This window comes from Salarias fasciatus, chromosome 7, assembly GCF_902148845.1.
Source record: "Salarias fasciatus chromosome 7, fSalaFa1.1, whole genome shotgun sequence".
Taxonomy (NCBI): domain Eukaryota; kingdom Metazoa; phylum Chordata; class Actinopteri; order Blenniiformes; family Blenniidae; genus Salarias; species Salarias fasciatus.
In genome coordinates, this window is record NC_043751.1 from 17,870,185 (window position 1) to 17,895,245 (window position 25,061).

A 25,061-nucleotide genomic window follows, 5' to 3' on the forward strand; every position below is an offset into this window, starting at 1 on the left:
GGTTAAAAATTAACAACAAGAGAAACGAACAGAAGAAAGAAGAGAAAACATTCAGCCTCACACTCTGCCTGACCTCGACCTCGAGCTGTGTTCAAGCAATAACCATCTGTTGTTTTCCTCCAGCCGGAGAAACACGGGTGTGTGTCGCGGCAGCACTATCGCGAGTACAGAGGAGCTCGGCTGACCAACCTGAGCTCGGGAAACTACACCGCTCGCGTGCGCGCCACCTCCCTGGCAGGAAACGGCTCCTGGACGGAGAGCGTGTCTTTCTACGTCCCTCCACCAACACGTAATGCAGCATTAAGTAAAACCTCTGCTCAGAATTTGACTGGCCATATCTGACACTGCTGATCACTGTTTCTCTTCTGTTTTCTGACAGGAGAAGATAAAGTCACCTTCTACTTGGTCATCATAATCCCCATTTTGGTGGCACTTTTAATTGCCAGCCTCATTGCCATTCTCTTCGTCGTCAGCAAGAAAAGGCGAGTGTTTCTGTGTCCACGTTGCCGGACAAAGTTTGTCTGTGCGGTTGTTCTCCTTCTCCATACTCACAAAGCTAAATGATGTGTTGCTTTGCTTCAGAAGATAAAAGAAATGGTAAAAAGTAGCCTTCCAATTGAGGATTGCGTATTGCTTCTAACTGAGCTGACTCTGTGTTAACAGGAGTAACGACAGACTGGGGAACGGAGTCCTTTATGCGTCTGTCAATCCGGAGTACATCAGCGCCGCTGAGAGTAAGAATACCAGACATCTCCTTGATTTTCCATCGTTTGCTTTTTATCGTGTGCTCATGACCCGCCTTTCTCTGCCGCCGCGTCAGTGTACGTCCCGGACGAGTGGGAGGTGCCCCGAGAGAAGATCACCATGCACAAGGAGCTGGGCCAGGGCTCCTTCGGCATGGTGTACGAAGGCCTCGCCAAGGGAGTGGTCAAAGATGAGCCTGAGACCAGAGTGGCCATCAAGACGGTCAACGAGTCGGCCAGCATGCGGGAGAGGATTGAGTTCCTGAACGAAGCTTCTGTCATGAAGGAGTTCAACTGTCACCACGTGGTGAGACCCAGCGCCATTAAAACGCTTTCGACTTTTCGAATTGACACGGTGCTTCCTCTCATTATTTCCTGATGAATCTGCACAGTTGTGAATAAAAGAGTTCAGCAGGTCAGGTGTGTTGAGAGCAGTGCGGTTTTGGCTTCACTCGAGCAGCTACAGCCTGAGGCAAACGCCATCCTCCAGGAGATCGCGTGCTTTCTCTCATCAGTGAGAGATCACAGCATCGTCGAATACATTAAATAGATGTGTTGCAGATTTCCCCTTTAAGAAGCTGCTGTTACAACCCTGTTATTAGGTGTGGTGCTAAATATCAAAACGTTCTATTCTTACATTCAGTTTGAACCATTTAAAAGGCCAAGAATATGTTAAATTTGAAGCTGGTTAATGAGAAGAGATTTCTTCAAATGCAGACATAAGATGGAAAATGAACAGTTTGTACTAATGTCTGCTTCTGAGATTATAAAGTAAATTTTCAGAGATGGAAAGAAAGAAGGACCAAGTATTTGAAACCTGTTTTTTTATCTTCTGTATTTCAGTTTCCACTCCTTATCCCTTATGACAACTTTTTTCTTTTTAAATCTTTTATAAAACATAAATCTGATTGTTTTACTTCTTTGATTCTCATAAATGTACAGTCCGTACCGTCAGCTGGCCACACTGAGCTTTTCAGCTGTCACACAAACATGGAAATGGAAAATGAGAATATGAATTATAAGTGAAATTAGTGTACCAGATGCATACACTGCAGCTGCTTTGTTTTTATTTATTTTTATTTATTGTTAGTTGTATCTCTTCTTTCCGCGTGTGTGAACGACTGTCTGTAGTATACTGCGTGTTGTGGATTTGGGACGCGGCTTTGGCCTTATCCCAGCTGACCTGTGCCGTCTCTGTTGTGACGGATGCAGGTGCGGCTGCTGGGCGTGGTCTCTCAGGGACAGCCAACCTTGGTGATTATGGAGCTGATGACCCGCGGAGATCTCAAGAGTCACCTGCGCTCCCTGCGCAAAGAAGTAAGCAGCTTTCCTCACACACAAACACACACAGCTTTAAAACCTGTACTACATACAAGTTAACACAAGTTGCCCCTCTTCATCCCACACTCACAGATCCACATTAATTCATTCTGACTATAAAATGTTTTAAATCTCGTTCCCTCTTTTCTGCTGCAGAACTCCACCAGCCAGGTCCTACCGCCTCTCAAAAAGATGATCCAGATGGCCGGGGAGATCGCCGATGGCATGGCGTACCTAAACGCCAACAAATTTGTCCACCGAGATCTGGCTGCCCGGAACTGCATGGTGGCGGAGGACTTCACTGTTAAGATTGGAGGTAAGTCAAGTTAATAACACGCCTTCAGCCTCCTCAAGGTTGCTCAATGTTGAATTCGCTCTGCCGGCCTTGACAATAAGTGTTTGGATTTCGGTGAGTGCCTGAGGCAGCGGAGTCTTAATGTAGATGGACAGAGGGAGGGAGGAGGCGAGGGGGAGCGATGAGCTCCCAGGAGCATCCTCTCCCACACAGACTGAGTGATTTATCGTGGTTTCCCCAACCTCTCGTCTCATTCCTGTCTTCAGATTTTGGCATGACCAGAGATATTTATGAGACGGATTACTACCGAAAAGGAGGGAAGGGCCTGCTGCCTGTCCGCTGGATGTCTCCCGAGTCGCTCAAAGACGGCGTGTTCACTACAATGTCTGACGTTTGGTATGAGAACACATGACTCTCACATGCACACAAACCGGCGTTCTACATGTGTGGACCTGCTCTAATCCGGGGGGCTCGCTATGTTTCAAACACTGCGTAATTATTCTGTGTTTTTGTGTGTGTCGGGATTCTAAAACAGTTCGTGCTGTAAGGTCAAAACTGTAAAAATGTACAGATGAATTTACACCCCAGCATTTTTTTTCTTTTTACTTTACCGTCTGAACATGCATGCGCTGTATTCCCTCAACCAGCAAAATCTTTTGTATCTGGAGGCCTTTTTGGAAATTCCTCTTGCAATAACAGAATAGTATAGGCCAGGAACATTTCTTTCTACTTTGTTTTTTTAAAAGGAAAGGATTCTCAGACATTTTTTTTTTATTTTACTACTTGGGGAAGTACACGTGTTTACTAGCTTCACTGCATGTTTTTGTTTCCTTACTCCAACTGTCCCACGGGTCAGTCTCTGCGAGTGGGCTTAAACTGCTCCAGATGTTCTTAAATTAGAGGTTGCAGTTCCAGCACAAACCCACCTCCACATTCTGTGCACTACATCCTCCTCTTTGATGTTGCACAGAAGATTAGTGTTGGACAAACCCGTCCTAGCCTTAAATGAGGAGGTGACTTTGTTCTAAGTAGAGGACCATTGCACCCATTTGTATGCTGCTTCAGTTCTGGTTTGTGTGTGCCATAAAAAGTGTCACAAAGTAACCAAAAAAAAACTAATTGTGGAGATTTCTGCTGTGAAGATTTCATACCAATGCTCGTTCAGCAATTCTGAAATCAGCATGATTTACTCACTGGAGCTGAATTCAGGCTGAAGGGTGACATCTTATTGGGCTAAAGATCAGGTCTTTATGTTCAAAAATGAATATCTGAGCAGGATTTTATGCATGGATATCAAAAAGGGTAATTAGTAGTGTCTTTTAATCTAAAGGATATTTGAGGAAATCCTACATCACACAAAAATATGTGTGATTCATACCTGTGGATCCTCAGGGAAGCTGGTGGCAGGTGTATTCACATCCCCAAGGGTCCATGGTAAAAAATGAAATATATAATCCACCTGCTCAGATTTTTTGGAATCCATCCAGCCCCGGACTGGTTGTAAACACAGAAAGACAGAAAACCACACACACTCATCGCTCACATAAAACCTTACCAATCAGTGTCACATGGAGCCTCACTTAAAGAATATGTTTCTGCATACAACTGTAGCAAAAGCAATTAAAAATGTTTTCTGCTTGTATTGCATCAGGCATATCTTTTTTTGTTTTTTAGTTATATTCGCAGTGTTGCAATAGGGATGAATAACAATTTTGCCGGTGTTAGATATAGAACACACTGACAGAAAATGTGAAGATCCAGCCAGCCAGGGGTCAAACAGAGGACTGGCTCTGGGCGTTTTTGTTGATGAGGACCAAGCCAGACCCAACCCTGCTGTGTGGAGTAAATGATTTCAAATCAATTTGCCCAGATTGTCACGAAGATTTGTGGATATGACTGTCAGATGTAGTGAAATGTTCTTCGAGATACGACTTACTGAGGGATTAAACTCCCTCTTGCGTCCAATCAAATGTAAACAGCACTGACAGAAGCTTGGATAAGCGACAAAAACACGTTAAATGAATGTGTGTTCTCATCTCTTGTTGCAGGTCATTCGGAGTCGTACTTTGGGAGATCGCCACCTTAGCAGAGCAGCCTTATCAGGGCATGTCCAACGAACAAGTGCTTCGCTTCGTCATGGAGGGAGGACTCCTGGACAAACCTGACAACTGCCCTGACATGCTGTGAGTTGTTTTCTATCACTTGTCAACAATTGCGCAACGCTGCACAATGAAGTACCTCGTGTTTCTTTCGCAAAAAAAAGCCCCGAAGGATGCATTGTTTTATCCTTGACTGCCTCTCTGCCCGGCACGTCTTCTGCCCCATTAATATTTTGCACGGCGTCTATTTTGGGTTGCGGTTCAGAATGTGTAGGCTATCATGTGTGTTGATGTTGATTCGGAGCCAAAATGAGGGCTGACATTAACGTCACAGGTTAAATGCGGCGCGTTGACGACACGACCTCGGCGGTCAGCCGGCGGTGAGAAGCCTCCTCACCCGTCGGCCCCGGCCCATAGAAGGGATGCCACGGCCCGCGTGTGAAAGATGCAGCTCATTCCGGCTATGGCGATGGCGTCCCAACCGTCAGCCGAAAGAATGAGAGCGACAGGAATAATTTATCTATTTATTTACGATCCTCTGATGAGTCAACCGGACCGTTAAAGGAAAAACACAACAGCTGTCGCGTCAGCACGCATGCTGCATGTATGCATTTGTGCTGGCTCCCTCTGACCTCAATAAGAAGGCATTTTGCGCTCTCCATGGCTGACCTCACCTTAGAGAGAGTGCATGTACAAAAAAATAAAAAGAAGAGGCGGGGGGGGGGGGGGAGAGAGAGGAGTGTTGTGCAGACACAAACCTCTGGTTTCTATGGCAGCCCGACTGTTTTGTCCTGATTACAGGAGTGTGTGGATTGTGTTACAGAGGTGGTGGCGGTGGTGGGAGGGGGGGGGGCGGTCTGTAAGCAGCACACGAGGGAGTCAGGCCGCTGCCGACGGTCGCCCCTGCTGCAGTGACTTAATGGAGATTTCCAGACGGGTGCCGGAGTTTAGAGAGGCCAGACATTCATACAGAGACTGAATAGAAGGATACAGAAAGTGGAAGTGGGCAGGATAGTGCACAGTGGGATGAGTCATATCTGGAGAGCTCTGAATGCTTCCTCCTTGTACCGTCTTTCTCAGGTAGCTGTGGGACATTGACTGGATTTCCCATGTTTCTGTCTCCAGTTTCCCACAGACAAAAGTTCATTCTCTCTCGCAGGGTTTGTTGGGAAAAAAAAAAAATGAAATGCAGTCTCTAATCATGTTAAACATTGTGATTTCCTGTGGAATGTGCAGTATCACTTACTGCGGTATCACACGTCAAGGGTTCACCACGTCACCGACAATCGCATGTGGGGAAGTTTTTGTTGCTTTCTTTTGAGCAATTCAATTCTTTTTTTTTTTTTTTTACTGTTCTACACTCACATTCGTTCAAACAATGTGTCTGTTTTTCATTTTGTGAAGGTTTTTTGGCTCGTCTCATCATTTAAACTTTGGCTGTGTGTGCACTCCCTTGTATAAACACCATTTTAACACAAATGCTCACAGATACACGTAACACACACTCTGTATTTGTCTCAAGGGTTAAAGATCTGCTTCTTGACCAAGTGTGTCATCTATGAGAATTTGACTCCGGCTCAAATTAGCAGTCACCAAAACAGTGCAAGTGACAACATTACAGGGTGACATTATATCACACCTGAGAGCGAACAGAAATATCAAGCTATGAAGATCAAGTGAGCAGAAAATTAAAGGAATGTTCACGACTATGGCTGGCATCTGAAGTATTTATTGGTTCCCCAGTAGCTGCTGCTCAGTCGGTCACACTGTACTCAGCGTCTTTTCGACCTTTCGCCCCCCGACTCTCAGGCTTTGTTATGCGGAGTACTAAATTTTGGTTGATGCTGGAATCCCTCATTTTTTAATCACAATTTATCAGAGCTCATGGTTGGCAGAGGCTTCCCTTGACCCCCACATTTCAGAGCTCTTTGACCCCAAGGGCAGCGACGAGTGCAGCACACAATGAAAACAACTCAACTAGTTGTGAGAAAGTTGTTGCTTAAAGGGGGAAAAAAAATATTTGACCTTGAAGAACCAGGGACATCAGTTGGGGCATGGTTCTTACACACCACTCATGAACTTCTGTGAACACACGCGACTAAACTGACGGGTTAAATCTAAGTTAATTAAGCGTAACTGAAATAATGTGTCACATCTGCTTTGACTGGCAAAACGTTGACAAGACGTCGGGTTTTACGGCGGCGTTTCTTCTCTAAATTTGCATCAACAAGCCCCGTGCTCGGCAACAGATGGCGGGGGAAAACAGTGTTCGGGGTGGTGGGGAGGGGGCTGGACTCTGCAGACAGGTTACTCGGGTGCGTCGGCTCAGCTCCAAGCATTACACATCTTTTCATGGGAGGTCTCTGCCGCTGCCTGGGTTTTGGACATCTGAACGTCAACTTTGAGACACTTCCTGCTTCACCTCTCGAAAAAAAAACAAGTCAGAATGCCCCCCCCCCCCCCCCCCCCCCCCACCACCACCACCTCCAGCACGTGCTTTACCCATAATTCCTCTGTGCGGAGAGGAGCTGGCATTCAGCTGCAAAAGTTGTTATAAAGAGAGCACTGGGGGGAGAACAAAAAAACAACAAAAAACAAGGGACTAGCGAGAACAGAGCAGAGATGGCTGAGGTGTTTATGTCAGGGAGCCTTGGAGAGTATTCTTAGCTTGTTTGTGTATAATTGAAGTTGCGGCGTGTGGTGCAGCGCCACACAAAACTGTAATAATTCTCCCTTTTTATGATGTTGTTTTGACATTCCCAAAGCTCGGCCACTGGCCTGGCACAGGAGCCTTAAGTATAATTTACTGCCCTGCTGACTGAACCCGACTGATCTTACTGTACGACTTTCATGGTGGAAAACAACATCTCAATCTGAATTTAATTGAACTGCAATTGAAATTAGTTTTGGTCTTACAGAAATAAATGATTTGTGAACATCCACACAGTTTTAAAAATTAAAATAGATCTACATGTGTGCAGGTTGTGTTTTGGATTGTGCTTAATTGGTGTTTACATGTCAACAAACCTGCATGAAGTTAAATCATAAAGGGAAAAGGACCGACTCGACATCTGTCCTCCGTCCCTTGCCATCCAGAAACAGAGATACACAACAACATGTGCAAGAGAAATTTAAAACTGGTTCAGGCAGACCTTACAATTCACATGGTAGTTAACTTTGCAGCTTTTTTATTACACCATGCAAAAACAATACTGAACCAAACTTAAACTTAAGTATCTCCTGCCACCTGCTGGTGAGGGCAAGAAACTCTTTCCACTTATTGTATTTAACCCATTCACTGCTAGATTAGCAAGATTTCTTAAGATTTTGTAGCTCAGAAAATGTACATTGAAAGGGGTTTTCAGGACCTTTTTTCAAGATAATTGTAATTGTCTTGCATTTCTTCAATAAAACTGTATTTTTGATGGTGCTGAGGAGTCTCTGTGAGAGGTTGATGAGGAAACTCATAATAGCTAGTATATGGATACCATACTTCTGCTACCTAACAGATTATTTTTTAAAGTTCTTATTACTTTTAGGTATTATAAATGGTTTTGAGAAGCCAAATCCCACCACGTATAGTTGGTATACAGCAATCAGTGTCAAACCACAGTCCAGTCCACCTCAGTTTAAAATAAGGCTTTACAGACTCAAGTTGTTATGAAAAGCTTCATATGCACTCTAATCTGCTTTATGCTGAAAACCATTCTGAAATGAAGAGTCTAAGACTTCTATCTTCTGTGCGTCACGTCCAGGTTTGAGCTGATGAGGATGTGCTGGCAGTACAACCCCAAGATGCGCCCGGCCTTCCTGGAGATCATCAGCAGCATCAAAGACGAACTGGACCCCCCCTTCAGGGAAATGAGCTTCTTCTACAGCGAGGAGAACAAGCCGCCGGACACCGAGGAGCTGGACATGGAGGTGGAGAACATGGAGAACATTCCACTGGATCCTGCGTCCACGCGGCAGCCGTGCGCCGCCGTCGTGGTTTCCTCGCCTGGGTGCGCGGGCGCCACGCCGCCGGCGCCGCCTCCCAGCGCCCAGCAGTTATCCCCAATGCAAGGCCCGGGCACGCCGCTCCTGGGACCTGTCTCCCCCTCCCCCCCGGGCCCGGCCGCCGCCTCCGCCCTGGCGTCCCCGGGGCAAGCCTTGGACAAGCACTCAGGACACGTCTCGGCCAACGGGCCCGTGGTGGTACTGCGGCCGAACTTTGACGAGATCCAACCCTATGCACACATGAACGGGGGCAGGAAGAACGAGCGGGCGCTGCCGCTGCCCCAGTCATCGGCCTGCTGATATCAGACCAGCCCCCCCCCCCCTCAACCCCCCCTCCTCCTCTGACACAGGGTAACTCAAACCTCTCCTCTCTCCCTTTCCGAGGGATGGACGAGGTAAGAAATACTTTCTTCTACTGTGTGCCAGTAGACGGTGTCTCCACTCCTTTAACACAAACTCCCAAAAAAGAAAAGAAAAAAAGAGAGAGAGAGAAAGCAGAGACAAGATAAAGCATTTGGAGTTTTGTGGCTCAGACTCAACACTGGGGAACTCCATCCTGCACAGCCTGGATTTCAGTTTCTGTTGCATAAAAGTCCTACAAGAAGGAAAAAAAAATACAGGCATGTGTCCTGACTTACAGATTTCTCTCATGAACTTCAAGAAAATCATGTTTTGTTTTATTTTATTTTTTATTTTTTTTAGCATATCTGCCAGCAAAACCAACAGAAGAGCACTTTTTCCTGATGATTTCAGAGGACCTGGTGGATATTTTAGTGTATATTTATACGAAACACACCATTCTCTCCACATACGGTATAGCTCCATTTCTAACATGACTTTCCAAGAAAATGACTTTGTTACTTTGAGCCGAACGGCTCAGGTCGTGTGAGGATGCCTCTATTAGTAAGTTTGGACTACGATCATCGTTTTCATTTTGCTATCGATATTTTGTATGAGATCCCGTCGGGTGTGGGTCAGAATGGTTGGAGGGTTTTGTATCTGCCAAACTGTTGCCAAATCGAGCTTTTCCCTTCAGTTTCATGCAGGTGTCGCTTCTCGTCGAAGGCTGTGATTCAGAGTTAGTGAGTCTGTCTGGACAATGTCACCACAACAGTCCGGTTGCTCTTTGGTTTCAGGGTGAAACGCCGCTGCTATCACTTATTTTTATCATTATTAAATTATTAAACATTATCAGAATGAAATTTGAAATAATTCATGACAAGTAACCACTAGGTTGATCATCCAGTTGTTTGGGAACATAATTAATTTATTTAGTATCCCTATTTGTGGCATATAATTGGGATTTTCTGTAAAGCAGTGGTTTTCAAAATGTGGAGCGAGTTCTCTTCTGGGGTCACCGGAGAGCTTCAGGGAGGGTCAAGTAGCAGGAAAGATCTGAAGGTCGGAGGAATGCCTTTAACTGAACATGGAATTTTTTTTTACAGTTTTGAGAAGAAATCATGATAAAAGAAAGAAATGAAAAGATGAATAAGTTTGACTTTACTGTGCGAACTCTGAATCACAGCCTCTGTCTGTCGTTTCTTCGGTCAAAAGCAGAAACGAAACACTGAAAAACATCGAAGCGTCAGAAGTCTCACCCTGCAGTACGCCCAACGTCACAGTCACACCCGTATATAACGCTTTCTCCACTTTGATGTCCTCAACCCCTATTTTTGTAAAGTTTTTTTTCCAGCGTTTGTTTTCACGTGGAGGAAATGAACGCCGTTCGCTGATACTGCTGTTTAAATTAAATGGCACCAAATAAACACCGCGGCAAACCTGAGACATGGAGAGGACAAGCTGGAAGACGACGCTCGGTTCACAGGAGGTCTCTTTTAGAATATAGGCTTTTGTTTCTTGCTACTTCGAACACATATAAAGGTCTTACAGTTGTATTTTTGACTGCAGGATCGTTTTTATACACATCATTGGTTTTGTCACTTTTTTAAAACCTTTTTAATGGTTCAAATGTTTGCCTCTATGTCTGTACAGAACAAAGCTGCTATTTTATTCTTTTTCTCTTACACACACACACACACACACACACACACACATACAAACACACACACACACTTCAGGTTTCAGGTTTGGTATTCTATGGTCTCCACTAGTCCATTTCTAAAAGTCCTCCAACTTTGTTAAAAAAAAAAAAAAAAAAAAAATTCAACAAAAAGTTTCCCCAAGAGGTATTCTGTAACACTACTTTTTTTTCATTGCCTTTTGTTTTTATGAAATGTTACTTTCTGTATTTGTTGTGTGGATGTCTATATTATTATTAATATTATTATTATTAATATTATTATTATTATTATTTGGAATGGACACCTTAGCTCTCTGTGTGAGCGTGTACTTTCTGCACCCTTTTTGTACGTGTCGTCTCGCACTGCGCCCGGCGTTGCCCTCTCGGCGCGACTCGATCTCAGGTCAAAAGTCAAGGCTTTGCTTTTCTCCACACATTCTCATAATCATCCTGTACTCGTCTCACTTTACTCGTCAACCCGCCTTTTGTCCAGCCCGCCGTATCAGGTTGTGTTACCCCCCCACCCTCCACCCCACCCTTCCCCCCAGTGCCTCCTCTTGAAGTCAGGATTAGTTCCAGTCCACAAGATATTTTACTTTTACACCAGATCTGGCATTTTAACCCATCTGTTTCCTGCCTCTTCTCGAGTCAATAGGGCCAATTTGGGTTGTCTTGTTTGCCTTAATCATGCCAGCTATCTTTTCATGTTTGTTTCTTTTTGTCCCCCCCCCCCCCCCCCCTCAAATCGCTAAAGCACAACACAACGAACACTTTTTCTGTTAACATCACTTCCTCCAACAGAGAACGCCCACTTCAAATTTATTGTTCGTCTACATAATCATTGCTTGTGAAAAAAAAAAACCAAATAAAGGATGGGTTAAAGTCCAGTGAAGGGAACAGATTTCAATGTCATGAATGGAAAGGTCTTAAAACGGCTGAATAGTGAAAGTGTTTTGAAGGATTTGTCCTCATGTTGCCTGGTGATTTTTTTTTTTCCTTTTATTTCAAAGTTTTTTTTTTCTGTAGGAGTGTTATTTATTTATTTTTTTAAATTTTCCTTTTTTTTTGTGATATCAGTTTAAATCACTGTATAAATGCCCCTTTGATTCAGTATAAAGTTGGATTTTTTTGTATGCATTTTCTTTGGTGTCATGACTGGGGGACTTCAACCCGTTTTTATTTTTCCCTTCGAGCATTTATCTACCTCACTCTTTTTAAATGCATGTATGGAAAAAATAAATACATCTCACTCTTTCCCATCATTAACCTCACCCAGAATGAAACCCACAGGGATCTAGATGAACCTCACAAAGCAGAGTAGGCCATGAGATGGAGGAAGAATTGAGTCCAGCATGTTCAATTAAGGCCCAAAGTCTTTTGGAAATTAAAAAAATAAAGAGTTTATATATCACAGATTATAAAGAAACAGGACAGTGAGTTGTATAACATTGATAGTAGCTTCCAATACAGTATATTGATGGAGGATATTTATGTGGGGAACGCTATGTAAAAGAGTAAACTTATACTGTATTTTTACCAAATGGTGACGGTCTTTTCAGACTTACAATACAGTTTAAAATCAGACAGCTAGGAATAATCATTAAATCCATCTCCACTCATTTTTTAACCTTTAATGTTACAAACTTAACTCCTTGAAAGATAAAAATCTTAAACGTTTTGTGCAAAATCCTATTACATAAATGTAAAAAAAGAAAAGCTTTTCAGGAAATATTTAAAAGGGAAATGTTCATCTTCACAACACCACATTTGAAAAGCTGTTAATCAACAGCACCACATTTACACATTAGGTTTATTCTGTACGAACTGATGGTCTTTATGTTTCAAAAAACAACTACATTGGATCAATACTGAGAGTCTAACTTGGATGCTTCTATACTTTTGACAAAATGCGATCGAGGAGAATACAGCAGCTCCTGAAAGGACAATTTCAATGGTAAAGACAAGGCAGCAGGAATAATACTGTCGTCAAGATGGTTGGTTTTGTTGATTTGTATCATCGTGAACTCAAGATTGTCTTTGTTTCTCCTGTGTGAGTCGATCTGGTGAATGCCACGACCTCCTGGCTCCACTAAAACCCAGCGTGGATCTTTAAATGACCATCTTAGCCTTGCGAGCCCTTTCCTGGCCTCCGAACACGTGCTGCTGCCGGTTCAGTCACATGACTGGATCCTCGATACATGCATCTCAAAAAAATTTGAATACAGTGGAAACATTCATTTTGTAAGTCATTAACTTGAAACAGTGAACCTTTTTATATATTTTGGATTCATCACAAAAAAAAACTCAATCATTTCAGATCTTTTTTAATTTTATCATTTCACTTTATGACTGATAAAATTCAACATCACATTTTTTCAAAATAGAATATTTCATCAAGCATTTTTGGTATTTTTTTTAACTGGAGGCTATAAATATCACAATTTGTGTACTTTATGTTAACAGTGTAGAAAGAAAATGAAGAAAAACAATTGACTTTTTCAATTTTTTTTTAGATGCACCTGTACTGTCAATGAATATGTTACACAGAAGAAGCTTCTACATCTCCGATTCTCTCATCAAACCTCGGCTCTGCCTGTCACCCACAGTGACTGCGTGAAGTATGATTTCTCTGTGGTCGAGCTGGTTAAAACCTGTTAAAAAAAATGTAATTCTAAAGGCAATAATAATAACATGCATGTGGGGAACTTCTGATGTGAAAAATCGGTGCTATGTTTGAGCAGGATTTAGGGTTTAAATAACAATCAAATAGAACAGTCAGAGTGCTGCTGAATACTGACATAGAAATCACCACTGACGAGCGAGCGGCTTGAGTAGTTACTGAACATATCTGTGCATTTCTAGTCTTTCCAGTTTGGATGCATCATCGTGACATTTGACTTCTGAGAGTCGACCTTTGACATGTTGTTGGGAAAAACTGTTGAACTACTATAGTTTACTATTAGAAAACACCCCAAACCTGTCAAAGCTTCAGCATTTTGCAATGAAACACACTGCGTAGGACGGGGATGTTGCGTAGATTACGGGTAGTCATGGTAACCAGTAGACAACATGTTTAGCAAGAACTGATAGTTTGGAACGTCACAGCTGGCTGCTTGCTCCGCATCACTTTTAGACCTCCGGCGTAAATACATAGCGACCCGCGTCGCCACCTTCATCCTTTTGACTCTTCAGAATGTTTCTTGGTTGCAGACTTCAGGCTGATGGAGGATGCACCAGTGCATTCACACTGCAATAAGTTTGAAGTCGATCATTCTCATGCCTCTGTGTTTATGATTTGCATTCCTATACCTTCTGAAGGGGGCCTTGGTCTACTACTATTTTACTTTCAATGCTTTCACAAAAATCTGTGTTCATTACTTGATGATTGAGGAAAGAAATAATCAAAAAATACAAAAAAAAAAAAAAAAAAAATCACTAGACTGTCTTCTTTCAAGCTCTGTATCTGAGGCCTCAAAGTTTTTTCACACCTATAGTTGAGACGGTGTATTTTTGACATGCTGTCTCCAAATGTGTATCGGAAAATTTCTTGTATTTTTCTTTTTTTTTTCTGAAATTTTGAATAAATAAATGAATGAGAACTATTGTTTTTTGGGGGTTTATTTATCTTGATGGTCGTTGTCGGTGGGCGTGAGGGTCTACCTGGCTCTCAGGCTGTTGGCGGAGGCTCCTCCAGCTGCTGGAGCATGCTCCGTATGAGGGCCTGCAGAAGTGGAACCAGTCTCTCAGCGGAGGCCAGGCCGCCCGACGACGGGACGTGGACAAGAGCTGCTCTCCTCTGGCCGTGATACAGCGAGCAGTAATATGTAAAATCACACAGGTATCTGGAAAAAGAAAAAAAGAAATAGCTCATATTCCCAAACATCTGTGAACAGAAAAAAGAGGCCGACCTGCCAGCATCCCTGGAATAAATCACTTCCATGCCAGGCTGTCCGAACTGCTTGGAGACCCTCCTCATGTCAATGACTGAGTCCAGTTTTTCCGGCCCCCCTTCAATGCAGCAGTGGCTTTCAGGACAGAAGCCACACACGTCTCTGTCTCTGTATCCACTGTTCTTCCCTCTTTGCTCCAACAGGACGATGCTGGAGCCTCGGGCAACACCCAGATGCACAGCAAACTGCAGAGAATGAATTATTAAGCTTCTTACAACCAGACCAAAGTGTGGATGTGTCCAAAAAAAAAAGGGTGAGAGCTGTAAATGGCTGTTATGGGGTCATAAATAGAAAATACAGTTAGGCCCAAAAGTATTTTGAGTGACACAACTGTTGTTATTTTAGCTGAAGATATTCAGGATACAATTATATAATCAATACGGACTTAAAGCGCAGACTCAGAGCTGTAATTTGAGAGAATTCACATACAAATTGGAGCAAGGGTTGAGGAATTACAGCTCTTTAATATGAGGCTGCCTGTTTTTCAAGGAACCAAAAGTAATTGGATAATTGACTTAGAAGGCTGCAAAAAAAAAAACAAAAAAAAAAAAACAAACAAAAAAACAAGCCTGCATGGGCTCTTCCTCATTAACATGCCCTCAATGAAGCAGTTAAAGGGAGCTGATTCCAGGTGTGAGGTTTGTATTTCGAAGCTGTTGCTGTGAACACGCAGCATGCGGTCAAAGGAGCTCTCAATGGCGGTGAACGAAACCATCCTGAGGCTGGAGTGAAAGAAGAAAACCATCAGAGGGATAGCAGAAATGTTAGCATTGGAAAATCAACAGTTTAGTACATTCCCAGAAAAAAAAGAGTACACTGGTGAGTTTGTGAAGTCGAAAAGGACTGGATGTCCACAGAAGACAACAGTGGTGGATGATGGCAGAATCCTTTCCATGGTGAAGAAAAACCCCTTCACAACATCCACTCAGGTGAAGAACACCCTCCAGGAAGTAGGTGTATCAGTATGTCAGTCTTCCATGAAAGAGAAGACTTCATGAGAGTAAAGACAAAGGATTCACCACAAGGTGGAAAATAGGCTAGAACTGACTTTGTCAAAAGAACAGCTGGAGAACCACACCCAGTTCCAGAACAGCATCCTTAAAACAGATGAGACTAAGATCAACCTGTCCACCATGATGGGAAAAATAAAGTTTGGAGAAGAATTGGAACAGCTCATGACCCAATGCTCACCACATCTTCTGTGAAACATGGTGGAGGCAGTGTAATGGCAAGGGCATGCATGGCTTCAAATGGCACTGGCTCACTTGTGTTTACTGATGATGTGACAAAAGACATAGGCAGCTGGATGAATTCTGAAGTGTGTACAGATATACTTACAGATATACTGCTCGGATTCAGCCAAATGCAGCCAAGTGGATTGGACGGCGCTTCACAGTACAGATGGACAATGAGCCGAAAAAAGCTGCAAAAGCAACCCAGGAGTTTCTGACTTGAGGCAGTCACTGCCTGCAAAGGATTCTCAAGAAAACACTGAAAAGTTAAATTTTACTTAGGGTTATGTTTATTTGTCCAATTACTTTTGAGCCCTTGGATTGAGGAGTGTTTGTATAAAAATAGGTAATTCCTCCATGCATAATCATATATTTCTGTTCAAGCCCTTAAATTAAACCTTCAAGTCTGCACTTCAATCCCTTTGTATTTGTTTGATTTCAAATCCAATGTGGTGGCATGCAGGGCCCAAATCATGAAGGTTGTGTCACTGTCCAACTATTTCTGGACCTAACTGTATTTATTTCTGAAGAAAACATCAAAGGCATTTAGGAATATACTGCACTGTGGTTTATACAAGGGCAGCAGATCTGAAGACTGAGTTCTTACCTTTGGGTGAAGAGTTTGCCACAGTTCGGCCACAATTTGCTTGGATTTAACATAACTTACTGGTAACTCCTTGATGTAAACTCCAGTCTTCTTTCCCAGCCCGACTGACTTCAACCCCTACGACAATTTGTACAGTTCATCATGTTGAAGTCATTTTAAAATAGTAACACTGTCCGTCAAAGGGAGTCTTGTAAACATTACCTGGGCTGCTGTCCAGCTGGGATTCACCAAGAACTCTCTGAAGGGTCCAAACCCTGGGATTTAAGTTTTGCCATCACAATGCGGTCGCGTGTTGTTTAATCACTAACACAGATCATTTTACCTGTAATCACCACAGTTTCGTTCTCAGCCATAGTGCGGCAGAGTTTGAAGAGTCAGGGGTGTAAAGTTACAACTCTGAAAATACACAAACACATCATGTGTTCGTTTGGTCTTACTGTCCACTAGGTGGCGCCATTCTTTGATAAACCAGGACCTGCTGGAGCGGTGAGGCATTCATGGACCTCATGGAAACTCTGAGACCAAAAGCAAACCATAACATGTTTAGTTACATAAGATCTTTATCTGAACGAGTCAAATCTGAAGTGGTGACAGCCAGTTAAACTGATATGAACGACATTCACCCTGTTTTTGACAAAACATCTATACGTTCTATTTTCATGCAAAATTCTTTCAAAGGAAATTTACAGTTGCGATATAAAACAGAAAAAAAACAATCATCTTACAAAAAGCAGAGTTCAAGCTTCAACAGTTGTCTGTCCATACTGCAGTTTCACCATTAAATGTAACAACAGTGCTTTTCACAACTTAAGTGTGTGTGAAATAACAATTTGATCCATATTCTCTTAACCTTTTTGAAATGAAAGCAATTCAATAAGATTCATAACATCTATTTCACCACAGTCACATGGTTTGCAGGAATCATCCCAAACATGATACGTATGATAGAGAAAAATGTTGACATTGACAAAAAGAAAAAAAAATATAGAGGAAGATAGTTTATTTGTAAACAATGCACTGTGTCATCAAGCTGTTGGAAGTAATGAATATAATTAGATTATGAAAGAATAAATCCTCCTGTTCTGTGAGTTGTTTTAATCTAATCTCAGTTGATGTTACTTCACCAGCAGACAAACAAAGCACATCAACTAATTTCAATGACAGGCAATCCATAAATGAATTAAAGCAGGCTCGCTAACTCTGAAACAGGGAGGGTTAAAGTAGTGTCAAACTGCATGTACAGTTTGAGAAATGTATCTTGCCTGGTAAAATGTTGTGGCGGTGCAGTGATTAACATTGTTGTCTCCTGGTGATGATGTTTCTGGGTTTGGATCCAAACTGGATTTTCCTGTGTGGAGTTTGCATATTCTCTTTGTGCATGCACTGAGCCTCCTCTTTTACTCCAGTTTCCTCCTACAGTTTAAACACATGTATGTGGGTTGATATGGTGAGAAAAACATGAATGCTTGACTCCCTCTGTTTCTGTCCAGGTAGCTGGGATCACCTCCAGTGATCCTTAGAGTAGAGTAAATTCTACTAAAAAAATGGATGAATGAGATTTATCTGTTCACTATTCTCATTTTCAACTGTTCTTCTTTGCAGTTGCATCCTCTGATGAAAAAAAAATGAGGAAATTGCATCCTGATGAAGTGCACTTGGGTATACAGGAAATTTCAGCAACGAAATTAATGAGATTATTAATTAAGATTATCTTACTGTATTTGACTTTCAATTGTTTTTTTTTTTTTTTTTTTTTTTTTTTTTTTTGCAATTGCCTGAATGTTTATTCAAATAAATGTGCTTGTTGTTTTCCTCTTTTCATGATTGTGTCATGGTCGACAGCACGTGAACGCAGCATCACATCTGCCAGGACTCCCGACGCGCCCGGGACGCTCCGGTGATGCGTTCAGGACCCGCCCCTCCGCTCCCGCACTTGTCAAAGGCCACCGATCGCAAATTGCATCACAGTTGTGCCCACAGCCGCGCACACACGCAAATGACACCGGGACAGCCCGGCTCGATCACGATCTGATCCGCACGCTGATCACTTTTAAATCACTTTATTATTATTTTTTTCCTCATTAGACGCCACGATGCTTCCTTTCAAGAGAACTTTTGACAGCGAGAAGCAGCAGCTGCAGCAGCTCAACAGCCGCCTGGCTCAGTATCTGTCCAGGACCAAGCAGCTGGAGCAGGAAAACGCGCATCTTTTGGCGGAAATCAACCAGCTGAGACTGGTGAGGAGCGCGGACAACGAATCCAAGTACAAGGCGGAGATGCGCGGTCTGAGGAGGATGGTGGACCAGCTGTCCTTCGAGAAGTCCCAGGCTGAGATGGAGAGGGAGCGGCTGTGGCGAGAGTTGCAGCTGGTCCAGTCCCTGTGCAGCGAGCAGACCGAAGTGTGCCGGGACATCAGCGGAGACCTGAAGGGCTGCGAGAAGGAGCTCAACCAAGCCCACAGAATCAACGGGGAACTCCAGCAGCGGCTCCTGCAACTGCAGAACCAGTACAAGTGCCTGGAAGACGCGCACAGGCAAGATAAGGCGCACCTCCTGCAGCAGGTGGAGTCCCGGGCTGCGCCCATCGTGGCGCAGACATACCGCGGCCCTCCGGTGGTCTCCGCCAACGAGGTGCAACAGTACGCGCGCGGCCTGTCCGAGGGATGGATCCACACCTTCGAGATGTACCAGCAGAAGGTGGAGGAGATGGAGGAGTCGATCAAGGCGGACCAGGCGAGGCTGAGCGACCTGCAGAGGGAGAAGATGCTGTACGCCTCCGAGCTGGACAAGATGCGCACCGAGGCGGAGAAGCAGGGGCAGATCCAGATGCGTCTGGAGGAGCAACTTGTGCACATGCAAGAAAAATTTCGTGCGGACTTTGGTGAATATCAGGTGAGGACAAGCCCACGGTGACTAAAAATGTGTCCATAATTTATACATATAGACGAAAATATTTATTGTCATTATTCTTGTTTTATTATTATCATTTTTAGAATCCCCTTTGTTGATTTTATAAAGATGAAATCACTGAAATCTCTCCATCTCAGCGGGCCATAGCAGAAAGCAGAGGCCAGTCCCTCCTCAGCCTGCCACACCCACTGCCTTCAAGGCACAGTCACAGCTGCCAATGGCTGCTGCTAACAGGCCCTCATGGATCAGGCTGAACAAGCAGCACATCCTCACAATCTACACTGAAATGTGTGTCTCTGTGTGGGAGGCATGCTGTATATTTCCTATTACCGCGTCTCCTAACACTTGGACATGACACCTCCCTCAATATCCATTACAGCTTTTCCAGTATGAAGTGATATCCACCATGTCTGCAGTCATAAATGTCACACTCGGATGTTGCGTGCAACATTTGACCTCCGAATAAATGGATCGAACAGCTTCAGTGACAGAATAACATTGTAGCACCGCAGTAGTTTATAGCTGCCAGATTACTTCCAGTCACTTAAGCCAATTAGCTGTCAGACTTGGAAATCCTGATTAGCCTCCTAAAGAAGGCTCCACAAACAGGCCAGCTGCCAGCGGCTGTGACTGTCCGCATGCGGCCAGGCCGCCCTCTGCACTATAAGGTTGTACATGTGGAACTGACCACATGGTGGACTAAAAATAGTGGGATGACAATTATTTATTTTTACTTGAAAGGATCACGTACAACTTACAAAAGCAGCTGTGGGGTCATCAGAGGGAAACTCGCTTTTTTAGATAAACACAAACAAGCAGCCAGATATGGAATCAGCACAGTCGGCTGCAGTTCAATCAGTTGTTTCCAAACCTGTGGTTAAAAAAAAAAAGCTGCATGAAGAATCTTAAGAGTTCCCTGTCAAAGATGTGAATTTGTGTGTGACAGTGAAACATGTTCGCCCCCACTGTACAACCGTACAACCCTAAGTTTGATCAAACAGTATGAATGTATAACTAAACTGCTTGAGTGAATGAAGGCATATGCAATGAACCAATCACAGACTTTTCAACCGTGTGAAGCTAAAACTTGTTTGTTTTCCTCCAGATGATCATTGATCAGCTTGAGCACGAGAGAAACATGATGGCCGACACTATAGCAGAAAAGATGAGAGAGCATCAGCACCTTCTCCAGGTGAAGATGGATCTGGGCATGGAGGTGGCTGCTTACAGGTAATGACAATCTTTCGACTATTGAGTTGAATCGAAAGTAAGTATTTATAGTAACCCTCATAGTATAACGGGGATTTTCCCAACGGTCAGTCTGATTTGTAGTAGGAAAAGCATGTGTTACTGAAACTCTAGCCTCTGTCAGCAGCGGCTCTCTTCTATGTTTACATCTCCAAGTGAAACTGGACAGTGAGTCATTCTGCCGGACATGAGCAGCACACAGTCATTTTTATCAAAAAGAGAATTCAAAATAACTTAATTAAACAAGAATATAAAGACATTAACGACCAAGAATTGCTTGGTCGTTAATGGCTATATCTTTTGATTTCCATGCTAAAATATTCATTCTTTCGTCGAACATTTTCATGCTTTTGGCAACAGATCGACTGTTAATCCATCTTTTTAACTGTGTTGATGATCTTTTGAAATCAGACGCTCCTCTCCTGCTGCTTCTGGCACTAAGCCCTCCTTCCTTCACCTAAATAAACTCTAAATGGGCTGTTGCCTTGTGTAATCTTGTAAATACCACCAATACATATTTCATAAAGATCTTCAAACTTTTCTATGGTTTGCGTTGATGAAGCACGTCAGATTCTCTCTGGCATATCTTATCCTGTAATGGAACTGACTTTGTGCTCACAGCTTGAACACATCACATCGGTTGACATAGCAACAGACTATATTTACTGAAAGGTTAAGTTATTTATACGCCACTTAATAAGCAGTGTATTTGTGTGATCAGAGGTTAATGAAAATCAGTTGTACGTGCTATATTTTTTTGCGTTCTATTCCATGACAATTAAAGTTTCCTGCAGGATTACTGAAGTGAAGTATATTTTATTGGGGAAGTTGTTTAAGTTCTTCCTCCAGCGTAACTCTATATGACTGACCATTTGTACGTGCGTTTGTTTTGAAGTTTCGGGATTCCCGCGTGGAGACGTGCGGTGCCGTGTGTTTTAGGTGCGTGTCACGAGTCAGGTTTTACTTTGGGTTTTATTGGAACGTGTGGCCAGCCCCACATTGTGCCGGTTATTTTTAGGTCAGTCTTTCAGAAGCTGCTCTCCGGAGAGGTTGTTCTGTTTTTGAGACACTTGGGTTTGCTTTTTTTTCTTTGTTTGTTTATTGAGGCATGGTCAAGGAGAGGTGAGATCTGTTTACATTATTGCTAAAAGGCTTTTAATCAACGGCGGTGGTTTGTTAAGGTTCTGATGGTTACTACCCTATATGGTCGGGACCTGCTGTATTCATACCATCTTGTGAGCCTGGTCAGTGTAGTTTCGGCGAGTTGAAATGGCGGAGCTGAATGATGTGCACCAGCTTGTGAGGTATTTATTTGATTCAGTCTAATAAACGATACAAAATATTTAGCTGAAATAAGAAAACATCAAGTGACTTATCTAACCTGTGTTTTTTTTTGTTTTTTTTTTATCTTTGTCGTCTCTACTCAGGGCTCTCCTGGAAGGCGAGAGAGTTGGACTGCAAGACGCTCCCAGGAGGGTCAATCAGCAGCAACGAGAAAGAGTAATAGGTACGGTCTTGAAGATAATCACGTCGAAATTTTTTCCCGATATTGTGGTCAAACATTGTAGGTTTAGTTCAAATCAATCATCAAAATACCACTGTCACAATGTAATACTTGTTACTTCTCTGCTTCAGATATCAAGCTGCCTGCTCAGCCTTATACTCCAAGAGCTTCCAGCCTGACCACCAGACAACAAACCGACATCAGATATACGCCGCCAGCCTCCAGCCTGAGAAGATCGCCCATGCCTTCCTCCGGGTCCATCAGTCCTTCCAGGGTCATTCCCATTTCAATTGCAGAGAGAGCTCGCAACCAGAGTCCGGCTTCCAGAAGGGATATGATCTCATTCAACAAAGCTAGAGCTGCTGCTTCGGCCACTTCTGCAGCCACCACCACCACCACCACCGCCGCCGCCGCCGCCGCAAAAGATAAACAAGCAGGCTTCGGGGAAAAACAAAAGAGTCCAAATATTCAGAAAACAACAATTGAGGAAAAAACTGTAAAAATCAAACAAGTCTCAGAGGTAGACAGTCCCAGCAAGTCCTCTACTACTGAGACTAAATCAATTAGGGTGATGTCAACACCAATAACAAGCTTCAGCGCAAAAACGGAGACAGAAGGAAAAAAGCAAGTGTCAGATGAAAAAGAGGACGGCAATGTTTATGAGGAGAACAAAGTCAAGAGGAATACAGAGTCTGCAATAGGCCCAACTGAGAAAAAGATACTGGACTCTGTGTCTGTGGAAGAGATAATCGAGAAAGTGATTAAACCGGCAGGTTTAGAAGCAAAGGCTTGCTCGTCGGGAGACTCAAAGGTGAGATATCACGTGAAGAAAACTGAGCAGGAGGACGGGACGACCAAGACACAGATTGTGCTGGAGTCCAAAGTGGAGGAGGAGCTGGATGTTTCTGAAGAATCTGCCCTCGATGAACTGCTGAGCCAAGGTGTGAAGAAAGTATCGCTGGAGGATATCAAGGGTACCGCAACAGGAAGCATGATTCAGAATCTGCTGAGCGGCCTGCAAGGAGGTGAAAACCTACAAAATAAGTCAGTCAATGTAGAAATCATCGAGGAACCGGTGGAGTCTCACAGCGACGAGGAGCTTGAGGTCAAACAGGAATCCAGATCTGCTTTTTATGAGCCCTCGACATATTTCCAAATTGAGGAGCTAGAAAATGCCCCTCCTGACACTCGATTTGAGAGGGGCAGCAACGACGAGGCTTTAAAATCCCTCACACCGGACACAGACCAGTCCAAGAGTGGATCGGTACAGGGCCAAGACTTCTCCAGAAAGAGTGAACCTTCACATCTGTACCAGGACCAGGAGTCTCATGAGTATTTCGTGTCCACGCCAGACGACAACTTCTCTGAGCCCGAGGAGGGCGGTGGGATCACTTCATACGGTCATTACGGCATCGTTGACGACCTGTCCGATGAGAGATATTATCAAGATGAGGCCGTTCCCCAGAAAAGAGTGATTGTAGAGGAAAGCGACGATTACAAGTTCACGTCAGGAGACCGTCTGTTTGCAAAGGAGGGCTTCCCAGAGTGCATCATTGAGGAGGAGGTCCGTGTCTCTCCTGTAGTGCAGGAGTCAGTGCTTGAGTTCCTCAGAGAAGACTCATTGGAGCCCAAAGAACAGCTGAAGGGAGCTCTCGAGAAGCTACAGAGCTCAGTGTCCGGCCCACTGAGGGAGGAATTGGCTTTCCTGACAAAAGTGAGTGAAGACAGTCCGCAGAAAGTGGCTGTCGATATCAAAAAAGTGCAACAGTCAAGTGACAACGGCACCACAACAATAGTTGCTGAGCTCAATGTCTCTCAAACCCTGGAGGATTCTGGGCTGCTGGGGGCCAGAGAGGATCTCACTGAGGAGCAGATCATGGCAGCTCTGCGGTCCTCTAACTTAGGGCTCGAGGAGGCCTTCAAGGGCGGGGCAGGGGAAGGGTACACCATCAGAGTTTCCACAGAAGAGGTCGTGCACGGTGGGGGCTTTGAAGGCTTCGCTGACGAAGGAGTGTCGGGAATCACAGAGCGAGGCTTCGCCTTCCAGAGGGATGAACATGGAACTGATGCAGGGAAAAGCTCACAGCATGAGCTGCAATCTCAAATCATGGAGACCCCGGTGAGGATTTCTCACGAGAAACGAGTTGCAACAGTTTACCTCGACAGCCCTTCAGAGGACTGAGTCCATGAAGTACGAGATGTTTTTTTCAGTGTCATGATTGCCAACGTAAAGCTGTATGTTGAAGCGCACATACAGGGTCTATTCTAATACAGCAGCCCATATTCAAAGCAGCCGCACTGGTTGCAGATTGTAAATGTGCTTGTAATTTTGTAACACCTATAAATAATTCGTGAGAAAAAAAAAACTAACCAAATTTTACAGATTCTAAGTAACTGTGGAAGTACATGGGCAAAATTAGGAATAAAACATTAATAATATGCAAACGCTGTCAGTTTTTTATGGTAGACAACACTGATGTGTGTTGTACGAGCTTTTCAAACTTTGCAGGTTATTTTCAGAAAGCTTTATTTAGATTTATCTATTTTTCTACTAACCTGTGCTGCAGACCTGAAACACACCATTGTGAATTTTACAGCGTACCATCACTTCATGGCTATCTTTCTCACGATGCTGGATCTCCTCGGTCAAGATTTAACACAGACCTACACAAGGCTCTCAGCCTGATGGAGGTGCTGTGCATCATTTTGCCGACCGGGGCTATAATTTTATTAAATGTCTCAGGCATCTCTAAAAAGATAGAATGGCATCTTCATACATGTCACATTTGAAATTGTTTATTTTAGCAAGTACTAACTTACTTGTAAGAAAAATTGAGCTTATAGCAAAGGGTAGTATAGCAGGAGAGGGGAAAACCTGGTTATTGTCTTAACTTGTGAATTGTGGAATGCTAAGATTATATAACTTTGCTCACGTACAATGGCACTTCACACAGGTTGAATAATTAATTATAAACTAAAAAGTATATTCTTGTCCAATTAGTGCATTCACAATGATTTCAGTGGTACCTGCTGATGTCCGTGGTGGCAAATGTTTCTCAAATATTTATTGGTACATTACGAATGATAAGTATTTCCCAAAAAATAGTTTACTGTCTTTTGACATCGATTTAATTGTCA

At 43.5% G+C, this 25,061-nt stretch overlaps 3 protein-coding genes across 4 annotated transcripts in view; 2 read left to right on the forward strand and 1 right to left on the reverse strand.

Moving 5' to 3' along the window:
• The window catches only part of igf1ra (insulin-like growth factor 1a receptor), a 79,401-nt gene extending 65,477 nt beyond the window's left edge, over nucleotides 1-13,924 (forward strand). For both annotated transcript variants that reach the window (XM_030097028.1, XM_030097029.1), the window contains 9 exons: nucleotides 124-289; nucleotides 380-482; nucleotides 664-734; nucleotides 821-1,050; nucleotides 1,956-2,060; nucleotides 2,220-2,379; nucleotides 2,625-2,754; nucleotides 4,407-4,541; nucleotides 8,213-13,924. In XM_030097028.1, the coding sequence (XP_029952888.1) occupies nucleotides 124-289; nucleotides 380-482; nucleotides 664-734; nucleotides 821-1,050; nucleotides 1,956-2,060; nucleotides 2,220-2,379; nucleotides 2,625-2,754; nucleotides 4,407-4,541; nucleotides 8,213-8,753 (1,641 nt within the window). In that variant the 3' untranslated portion in view covers nucleotides 8,754-13,924. The remainder of the gene's footprint in view (nucleotides 1-123; nucleotides 290-379; nucleotides 483-663; nucleotides 735-820; nucleotides 1,051-1,955; nucleotides 2,061-2,219; nucleotides 2,380-2,624; nucleotides 2,755-4,406; nucleotides 4,542-8,212) is intronic.
• A 216-nt stretch (nucleotides 13,925-14,140) lies between these two features.
• pgpep1l (pyroglutamyl-peptidase I like) lies at nucleotides 14,141-16,626 on the reverse strand. Its single transcript, XM_030095888.1, has 5 exons — nucleotides 16,585-16,626; nucleotides 16,464-16,516; nucleotides 16,263-16,379; nucleotides 14,382-14,608; nucleotides 14,141-14,315 (listed from the first exon to the last, which is right to left on the reverse strand). Exons 1-5 carry the CDS (start codon nucleotides 16,613-16,615, stop codon nucleotides 14,141-14,143), a joined length of 603 nt encoding a protein of 200 aa, XP_029951748.1. The 5' UTR covers nucleotides 16,616-16,626.
• Nucleotides 16,627-18,067: 1,441 nt separating this feature from the next.
• On the forward strand, nucleotides 18,068-24,353 carry synm (synemin, intermediate filament protein). The gene is made up of 4 exons (XM_030097030.1): nucleotides 18,068-19,153; nucleotides 20,277-20,401; nucleotides 21,847-21,926; nucleotides 22,055-24,353. The coding sequence occupies exons 1-4, from the start codon at nucleotides 18,356-18,358 to the stop codon at nucleotides 24,103-24,105; spliced, it is 3,054 nt and encodes a 1,017-aa protein (XP_029952890.1). The 5' UTR covers nucleotides 18,068-18,355; the 3' UTR covers nucleotides 24,106-24,353.
• Nucleotides 24,354-25,061: the final 708 nt, after the last annotated feature.

What these genes read in the sequence shown, in the direction of transcription:
- pgpep1l (XM_030095888.1), bottom strand. Translation starts at nt 16,615, where the DNA reads ATGGCTGAGAACGAAACTGTGGTGATTACAG. An exon ending in CCAGCTGGACAGCAGCCCAG is followed by an intron (nt 16,380 to 16,463) that starts GTAATGTTTACA and finishes AAATTGTCGTAG; the next exon opens with GGGTTGAAGTCAGTCGGGCT. An exon ending in TATTCCAGGGATGCTGGCAG is followed by an intron (nt 14,316 to 14,381) that starts GTCGGCCTCTTT and finishes TTCTTTTTCCAG; the next exon opens with ATACCTGTGTGATTTTACAT.
- synm (XM_030097030.1), top strand. Translation starts at nt 18,356, where the DNA reads ATGCTTCCTTTCAAGAGAACTTTTGACAGCGAGAAGCAGCAGCTGCAG. An exon ending in CGGACTTTGGTGAATATCAG is followed by an intron (nt 19,154 to 20,276) that starts GTGAGGACAAGC and finishes GTTTTCCTCCAG; the next exon opens with ATGATCATTGATCAGCTTGA. An exon ending in ATGGAGGTGGCTGCTTACAG is followed by an intron (nt 20,402 to 21,846) that starts GTAATGACAATC and finishes GTCTCTACTCAG; the next exon opens with GGCTCTCCTGGAAGGCGAGA.